We start from the raw sequence: 9989 nt of genomic DNA on the forward strand, positions 1-9989 counted from the left end.
ATATGAATGATGAATTTTATTTTAACATTACTATAATATAATTTTGCCTTCCATATTTTATGCTTCTCTCCTGTATTCTTAATTTCACAATCCTAATTATCAATTATTTTTAGAAATTTCTAATTTGTTATTTTATCTAAAGATAGCCGTCGTATATTATATATAAAAATATTTTTAAGATATTTTGTTTGCATTTAAAAAGAATTAAAATATAACACGCAACTTTATAGAGTAATAAGTACAATTATTTCTGGAAATAAAAATAGAAAAATTGTAAGTTCCCTGCATGCAAACATGTCAGGATTTGTTCAATCTACTACACCACTAATAAGTTCCTCTTTATCTTTTATATCTTCAAAAAATCATGATTCAAAAAAACTACCAAAGTTTTCCTTTAAGAAGTTACATATATTTCTTTATATTAGTACAGCCCTACTTATTTCTCTCTTTAATAAAGTAAGATGAAATACTTATTTAAAAATGAAAAATACTTACTTTTTATTTTTAATTTTCTTATAGAATAATGCAATTGGAGACTTTCATAAAAGTTCAAGAGGAGAAAGATGTTTAAGCGCCAAAAGCACGACAAAAGGAATAGAGGATCTTGAAGAGATAAAAGAGATTAAAGATCACATAAAAGAACTTGAAAATATTGAATTATTTGAAATTTTAGATGTCCCGCAATCTTTAGATGAGTCACACTTAGAGAGGCAACATCTAGATAATTCTCAAGAATTAAAAGATTTACGTTCTAAAAATGAGTTATATTTAGAAGACATTCAAAAGTTACCAACATTTTTAGAACATATATATCCCAGCAATTCAAGTTGTCTGAAATCAGAACAAGAAAATAAAAAAGAATTAGAATTAGAATTAGATGATTTTGAAGAAGAGATATTCCTTTCAATGGAGAATTTGAATAATCGCAGAAGAGAAGAAAATATGAGAATAGCTATGTTGAAAAAGAAATCAGAAGAAAACAAATGGTATAATAGTGAAAAAGAAAAATTAAAAAAAAAAGAAGAAGAGAGAAAAAAATGTAATAAAAGTAAAAAAAAAATGTTTAAAAATAAATGGAAAAAAATTAAAAAGGAAAATAAAAAATCATTAGATAAAGAAATAAAATATTTGAAGAAAAAAGCTAAGTTGAGAAGAAATTACCAAAAAATTATGGAGAAGTTAAAGTTAAAAAGAGCAAATATAGAGTTGAAGGAACAAAATTTTGAAAAATATAAGGAGATAAAAAAAAATGCGTTAAAAACAAAATGGGAAATGATAAGAGAAGAAGAAATTCTTAAATTAGATAAGGAAGAAAGAAAGAGGGATGAAGGAATAGCAAAGGAAGATGAGAGGATTAAAGCAGAAAGATCGGAGAGTTATAATAAAAGTCAAGGAATTCGTGAATGCGATGAGAGAATGAGGCGATCGAGAGAAAGATATTACCAAAGAGAAAGGAAGAAAAAATTGATAGATATTGAGAAAAATATTAGGTCTGAGGAGAGAAAGGAAGAAGATAAATTAGACAAAAAGTTATTGAAAAAAGAAAAAAAATTAACGGAGAAGAAAAATGACTTTAATAGAAAGTTAAAAGAACATATTGATTATTGTAAAGTGACAAAAGAGTATATGGAAAAAAAAATTAAAAGAGATGCAGATAAGAAAAAATTAAACCAAGATAGAATTAATAGAAAGATTTATGAAGAATATGAAGAAAATAGGCTTAAACATAATAAAGAGGAAAACAAGGAATACAAAAAATCCGGATTTGATAACTTGGAAAAAAAATGGAAAAATAAAAAAGAAACAGAGAATGATCTAATTGAGAAAGAGTTTAAAGCAAAGAAAAAAATTCAAAAAGTAGAGAAAAAGAGAAGAAGAAAACATGAAGATAAAAATCTAAAAAATATGGTGGAAAATAAAGAGAAGGAGAGAAAAGAAAATCTAGAGCGAAGAAAAATTGAAGAATTAAATGCAAAAGAAGATAAAATAAATGAAGACGAAATAGAAGAAATAAGTAGCAGACGAAATAGGTGGAATGATGAAGAAACAGGAAAATTTGAAGAAATATTTGAGAGTTAATATATAACTTTATGTAATATACAATTGTTTTTTTAATTGGGTATTCGGTGACTTTTCTAGCGTACTGAACAGACAGATTAATAAAGAGCATGTATAATTGCCTCTACAGTTTTATGTATTTATATATGTTTTTAAATTCTTTGAACGAGTGATCCTTAATTATGTAATATAATTTATTCAACATTCTTTGATTTCATTAGGCATTTATTTACTTTAATTAAAATACTTATTTTTTTATTAAAAATTTAAATCCTTATTGAACATTGATTATTAATTAAATATAAATTACTAGTTTCTTTGTTATGAGTTACAATCAGCAATTAATATATATTGCTGTTGAATTAACAAACATAAGCAATTAGTAAAAATGCAAATTAATTATTTGAATATTAGTTACTCGAAAGTTTTATTGTCATATTTATAAAATTTTCTCTCGAAAATTAAAAGTATAAATATTATGTAAATTAAACTCCTTTATATAAAAATATCTTTTATCTGTTTAAGATCTCATTTTTATTGGTACTAAATCTTATTCCTCGATTTTATATTTTATCAATTTTTTTTCTTTCATTTAAATCTTTTAAAAAAAATAAATATTTTTTTTTTTTACGTATTTGAATTCCTCAATAAAAAAATTAATGAAATTTTTTTTTTTTTTTTTTGCGCCTGCTTGGCTAACTATGCATTCTTCATATAATTAGTCCTTTTTCTAACCAAAAAGGTTATTAAAGCCTTTTATTAACCAATAGGACAATAGAAATTGGAAGCGAAAAAGGACGATGTAATAATGTGGAACAAATAGTAGTAATTAATGGTCATAACGTTAATGTATTAATAGATACAGGAGCGGATCTATGTACTGTATCAACGGTTTCAGTCAAAGAACTAGCTATTGAGCCAGATACATCAATACAACCAATCAAAATTTGCAGAATATATAGCGGGGACATTGCAATGAAATCTAAAAAGGTGAAAATATACATGAAATCTACCAATATAAAGGTAATAACCAGATTTGCCATAATAAAAACAAATAAACCCATTATATTACTTAGTGGTTTAGTAATGGACGAATTAGGATATTGATTTATTAACTGGGTGTTCGGAGACTTTTCTAGAGTACTGAACAAACCAATTAATTAAGAGCATGTAAAGATGACTCTACGATTTTCTTATACTTATGTATATTTTTATATGCTTTGAACGAATGATCTATAATCATGAACTACTTCGTTCAGCATTCTTTCATTTCAATAAGTATTTATTTACTTTAATAAATAAATCCTTATTTTTATTAAAAATTTAAACACTTATTCAACATTAACTATTAATTGATTATAATTATTAGTTTATTTATTATGAGTTATATTCAGCAATCATTTTATATTGCTATTGAATTACAAAACACAAATACTTATTAAAAATGCAAATAAATTATATGCATATTAATTACATGAAAATTTTATCTTCATATGTATAAAATTTTCTCTCACAAATTCAAAATATAAATATTATGCAAATTAAACGCTTTACAAAAATATCATTATCTTTTGTAAAAAAAAAAATCTCTCTCTCCGATTCCCTTCTCTCTCTAAAAAAAAAAATTAAATCTTCTTTTTTTTTTTTTTATCTTTTTCGAAAGAAACATTTTCTCAAAAAAAATTCCAATATTTTTTTTTTTTTTTTTCTTTTTTTTTAATTAGCACAACTAACTATGTATTCACCACATAGCTAATCCTTTTATAGCAAAAAAGGTTAATGAAGCTTTTTATTAACCAGATATTCCATCGTAAAAAAAAAGATCCACATGTGTATATCATGGAAGTTAAACCCGAAGGGAGGATAAATTAGAGAATTCGAATATAGAAATTATTTAGAATTTTATTAAAGGATCTGACTTAAAAGATCAAAAAAAATCTAGAAGAGTTGGAAAAAGTATTAAGAAATAATACATTACTCTGGAAAAATAAAATCATGGAACCCAACAACAAATACAAAGTTTCTGTACAGGTACAAGGGAAACCTCGGTGTTATAACCCTAGGCCATTGAGCAAAGAAATGTTATGAGAATTACATCGAAAAATAGATGAAATGATAAAATTAAAAGTAATAAGTAAAGTAATTAATCCAAATTAGACTTCACCAATAGTAATGGTTCGGAAGAAAACAAGTCTATGGAGAATCACGTTAGACTATAGATATTTAAATAAATTTATACTTTATGATTTATATATCATCCCACATATGAAACATATATTTCAAACGTTTCTGGGAAAAAAATGGTTTTTGCAAAAAGAGCTTAAAAATGGATTTTGGAATATCGCATTGGAGGAAAGTAGTAAACCATATATTGGATTTATAGTTCCTAAGAGGGAAACATTTGTATTTAACGTATTGCCATTTGGATTAAAAACAAGTCCAACACAATTTCAAATAATAATGGAAGATATTTTTATGCAATTAATTCAAGAGAATTATGTAGTTGTGTACATTGATAACATCACCATTCTTACAAAAACATTATTTGAACACTTAGAAGTATTAAAAAGGGTATTTGGATTACTCTGTAATAATAATTTAAGAATAAATATAGAAAAGTGTTAACTTTTTAAAACATCTATAACTTATCTTGGGCAAGAGATAGAATGAAATGGTATAAGACTTTCATTAGATAAGGTGAAAACACTTATTGAGGCAGAACGTCCTAAATCTATAAAGGAATTAAGATCATTCTTAGGAGCTGCTAATTATTATAGAAATTATATTATGAACTTTTCAGAGTGGACTTTTAAACTAGTTCCATTGTTAACTAAGAAACAGAAATTTGAAAGGAAAGAAGAGCATTCAAAAGCTTTGGAGCAAATCAAGAATAAAATGACAGAAATTACTTATCTTTCATTCCCATAATTAGGATATCCCTATATTATTTATACTGAAGCATTAGATTATTCCATAGGAGCTGTATTGACCCAAGTTGATGAGGACACAGGTCAAACTAGATTCATTCATTACACAACGAAGAAACTAAATGAAGCACAACAGAGATGGAGTACGATTGAAAAAGAATTATTTGCTATTGTAGTAGCATGCGAAACATTCGATTATTATATTAAAGGATCTAAAACCTTAATTATAACATATTGTAAAGGTATTATTGGAATGGATTCAATCAATACTGGAAAATTATATCGATGGAAGTTAAGAATATCTGAATATAACTTAGAATATGAACATATTGAAGGAGTTCAAAATAGATTAGATGATTGGATCACTAGATTAATAGAAGATGAAACAGATCTTCCTAATTGTATGACATTATATTGTAGTAAACCTCAAGAGGTATATGAAGACATATACGTCAAACCATCTTGCGAGGAAATAGCAAATTGGTTAATAAAAGGCTTCATTAACCTTTTTGGAAAATAAAAGAACTAGTTATATGAAGAATTCCTAGTTGGTTATGCACACACAAATAAAAAAAAGAAAAAAATATATGATCAATTTTTTTTGTTTGTATATTTATATAAAAATAAATACAAAGATCGTCAGGAAAAAAAAAATTCAATTTGAAAAAGATTTGTTTACCAATAAATAAAAATAAAAAAAAAAAATAAAAAAAAAAAAAGATTTTTTTTTTTGGAATGAAAGATAATTTTTAATTTTTTAAGAGAAAATTTTATACATATAATAACAAAATTATTACAGAATTAATATTTATATAATTTTTTCGTAATTTCTCTAATTGTTTATGTTTGTTAATTCAACATCAATATATTTAAATTGCTGAACATAACTCATGACAAAGAAATAAATAAATTCCAATTAAATAATAATTAATATTAACAAGGATTTAAATTTTTAATAAAAATATGGATTTTTATTAAAGTAAATAAATGCCTATTGAAATTAAAGAATGCTGAACAAAGTAGAGAAAATAATTAAGAATCACTCGTTCAAAGCATTTAAAAATATATACAAATACATGAAAACCGTAGAGGCCACTCTACATGCTCTTTATTAATTTGTTTATTCAGTACTATAGTAAGGTCACCGAACACCCAGTTAATAAAACAAATAGGAAGTTATTAAAAGAGATTATTAACCTTTTTGATAATAAAAAATAATAGTTATAAAAAAAATAAATGGTTAGCCATACAAGTCATAGATAAAAAGGGGGAAAAAAAAAAGTAATTAACTTTTTCTGTTATATTTTAGTAATTTAAAGATACATAAAAGGTACCTTTTTTTTCTTTATAAAATGATTAAATTGTAAAAAAATTCAAAAAAGAAGAGTTGTTAACTAAAAATTTTCCTATATATTTTGTTTTAAATTTATATAAGAAAATTATATGTTATAATAAAATTTTCATGTTAGTAGTTTTTATATAATTTATTTTGTATTTTGTTAATTATTTAGGCTTGTTTATTTAAAATAAATGGATTTGAAATTCTAAACAATACATATAACAAAATAAATAAAATATATGTTAATAAAATCAACAATTAATGAGGATTTAAGATTTTAATATAAATATGTATTGTTATCAAAGTAAATAAATGTCTCTTAAAAAATAATAAATGTTTAATGTAGTAAACTATATATATAAAACATTTTATTTATTTATATCATTAAAATTATACATAAATTAATTAAATTAGTAGAGGTAATTCCATATTCCCTTAATAATCCGTTCAAACTTTAGCAAAGTCATTGAATAGATAATTAATAAATCAATTAATTATGTTTGTTAACTTGAAAGCAATAAATTTGAATTACTAATTATTACTTATAACATTATATATAACATACAATTAATTAAAAATTAATAATCAACATGAATTTAAATTTTTAATAAATATAGAGATTTTTATTAAGATAAATAAATACCTCTCGGAAACAACAAATTTTCAAAGGAATAAAATATATAATCCTAGTTTTTTTACTTATATCGTTAAATATTATACATAATTTAATTAAATTAGTAGAGACAGCTCTACGTGCAGTTTATTAATCTGTTTGTTCTGTAATCTGTCAAAATCACTTAGCAAATAACTAATAAATCAATTATATATATATGAAATTTTTTTAAACTTTATAATTTATTATGATAAAATGTTTTACTTAACGATTCTAATAGAACATATTAAATATAAAATATAAATTCTTTATTATTATTTTTGTATTAAGCTTGTATAAATATTTGATTTTTTCATATAATATTAATTCTGAATTTTTACCATTAATTAATTTTTCCTAAAAAAAAAGAAAGAACATAAAATTTAATATGTTTAATGAGCACATATTTTTATTTGTCTTTTCATTTTTTATATATTAAAAAATATAAAAATATAGAACATGTATATAATATAAGCATTAATATACTTAAATTTTATGTAAATAGCTTACTTCTCTTCTTTCTAAAAATCTTATACATATAACAAAAAAAAAAAATGAAAATAATTAAAAAAGGCATGAGAGTCATTGCATAAACTGAAGAAGATCTAAGATTACTTTCATGATAAATAGCCTTATGATTTGTCGATATTGCTTTGAATGTTTCTGGACTTGGAAAAATGTTTTTTACAATACTAATTTCTTCATATTCACATGAATATGATTCATTAAAATCATTTTTTATACACATATATGGAGTACATAACAAATTTGAATCACTTTTTAAGCATTTATTTGGAAGATACACTATTCTTTCTTCATTTGGAGGGCTGAGTCCATATTGTTCAATTAAATGAATTAATTTTCCATTATAATTAGAATTAGCACACATTTAAATAAATAAAAAAAAAAAAAAAAAAAAAAAAAAATATGCATTATATAACATCATTGAATTATATATAACCTGTTGTTTACATTAAATAATATAAACAATTTATAAAATATATATATATATAAAAAAAAAAAAAATTTTAAAGTTTTATTTTAAAAGATCATAAATCATTAATCTTACCTTATGTATTTTTTTATTTATTTTTTTGTGTTCTATTTTTATGAATTCATATTTAAAAAAAAAAAAAAAAAAAAGAGAAATTTTATGTTTTTATTAAAATATTTAAAAGTTCAAATATACAATAATGTCATAATTTTGAATTTCTTTATATATACATTAATTTTTTAGAATTTATAATGCTTAATATGGCAATTTTTTAAGAATATGCATATTTTTCTTTTTAAATATTAATCTCTTTAAAAAAAAAAATTTTCTTTTTTAAATGCTTTTTTCTATTTTTGAATAGTTGTCTTTTTTAAAATAATTTATTTCGTTTAGTGTTTTATGTTTATGTTATTTGGTTAAATGCTAAAATCTTTATTGAAATTTTTTTATTTTTGTTATAATGCTTTTAATCTTTTTTTTTTTTTTTTATTTCTTTTTTAATAATATATTCTTGAAAGATCATATATATAATATTTTTTTAATAATACTTTATTTTATTTTTATGAATGGTTTATGTGAAATTAACTACTATAACGAAATAATATTAAAAAAAAAAAAAAAAAAAAAAAAAAAAAAAAAAAAAAAAAAAAATAAAAAAAAGCAAACAGATATAATATTGACGATTTATGGAGATTTTTTATATTGCGAATCCCATTTAATTGTTTAGTAAAAGTACCAATTAAATTNAATATAAAAATATAGAACATGTATATAATATAAGCATTAATATACTTAAATTTTATGTAAATAGCTTACTTCTCTTCTTTCTAAAAATCTTATACATATAACAAAAAAAAAAAATGAAAATAATTAAAAAAGGCATGAGAGTCATTGCATAAACTGAAGAAGATCTAAGATTACTTTCATGATAAATAGCCTTATGATTTGTCGATATTGCTTTGAATGTTTCTGGACTTGGAAAAATGTTTTTTACAATACTAATTTCTTCATATTCACATGAATATGATTCATTAAAATCATTTTTTATACACATATATGGAGTACATAACAAATTTGAATCACTTTTTAAGCATTTATTTGGAAGATACACTATTCTTTCTTCATTTGGAGGGCTGAGTCCATATTGTTCAATTAAATGAATTAATTTTCCATTATAATTAGAATTAGCACACATCGTATTACCATGATCATCTTTTTCACATATGATATACCTGTAAATTTGATGTGGATTATATTTTGTTCTTACATAATGACGATAATACTTCTCAAGAGTAATTTCATTATATTTCAATTTAATAATTCTATGTTTAGGATTTTTTAAATGTTTCACACTAATTAGATCATTTTTCTTATCGTCTATATTAATAATATCATATGAATTAAATGAAATACTTTTTCCTATATAATTTACATTAATGGATTCGCACAATGATATCTTTTGATTCTTATTTCTAAGGCGACATAAATAAGTTTCTTTTGGATATTTAAAATACCATGGATTATATTCATATAGAATCAAAATACCATCGTTATCTTCATTTGAAAGAATGGTTATACTAGACTCATAATCTGGTCCATAATGTTCGTATGTAAATATATTTTTTGAAGTGTTAATTAAAGCATTATTAAAAAGACGTTGTGTTATAACAAACTTAGGTTCAATCGTACAATATGATGATTGTAATTTATTTGGATTTATGGAACATAAACTCATATGACATTTGATAAATTCTCCAGAATCTTCACATCCTTTATTATATAAAAGTGACATTTTTAAAATTAATATAAGATATATATATTTTTCTTACTTTTTACTACTAAGATTTCTCTAAATTTATTTTTAATACATTTTCTAAAATTATTTTTCTTTATTTAATATTTCATTTTCTTATTAATTTTATTTTATTTCTTATAAAAAACATAGTTTTCAGAACAATATATAATATATATAAAAATTCAAAAATCTCCTTATTAATATTTTATTTATTTAACGGAATT

General features: G+C 22.0%; 3 protein-coding genes across 3 annotated transcripts, besides 4 other annotated features; 1 reads left to right on the forward strand and 2 right to left on the reverse strand.

Annotated features, from left to right (window-relative positions):
• Positions 1–294: 294 nt before the first annotated feature.
• PGAL8A_00191000 (Plasmodium exported protein, unknown function) lies at positions 295–2079 on the forward strand (the record flags this gene model as incomplete). Its single annotated transcript, XM_028670592.1, has 2 exons — positions 295–456; positions 520–2079. 2 exons carry the CDS (start codon positions 295–297, stop codon positions 2077–2079), a joined length of 1722 nt encoding a protein of 573 aa, XP_028527329.1.
• Positions 2080–2089: 10 nt separating this feature from the next.
• Positions 2090–2648: a repeat region.
• A 512-nt stretch (positions 2649–3160) lies between these two features.
• Positions 3161–3868: a repeat region.
• Positions 3858–6156: a repeat region.
• A 249-nt stretch (positions 6157–6405) lies between these two features.
• Positions 6406–6816: a repeat region.
• Positions 6817–7319: 503 nt separating this feature from the next.
• On the reverse strand, positions 7320–7865 carry PGAL8A_00191100 (fam-e protein, fragment; the record flags this gene model as incomplete). The annotated part of the gene is made up of 2 exons (XM_028670593.1): positions 7320–7333; positions 7487–7865. The coding sequence occupies 2 exons, from the start codon at positions 7863–7865 to the stop codon at positions 7320–7322; spliced, it is 393 nt and encodes a 130-aa protein (XP_028527330.1).
• A 904-nt stretch (positions 7866–8769) lies between these two features.
• Positions 8770–9762, reverse strand: PGAL8A_00191200 (fam-e protein; the record flags this gene model as incomplete). The annotated part of the gene is made up of 1 exon (XM_028670594.1): positions 8770–9762. The coding sequence occupies one exon, from the start codon at positions 9760–9762 to the stop codon at positions 8770–8772; it is 993 nt and encodes a 330-aa protein (XP_028527331.1).
• Between the last annotated feature and the right edge of the window lie 227 nt (positions 9763–9989).

This window comes from Plasmodium gallinaceum (assembly GCF_900005855.1).
Source record: "Plasmodium gallinaceum strain 8A genome assembly, contig: PGAL8A_v1_73, whole genome shotgun sequence".
Lineage (NCBI taxonomy): Eukaryota > Apicomplexa > Aconoidasida > Haemosporida > Plasmodiidae > Plasmodium > Plasmodium gallinaceum.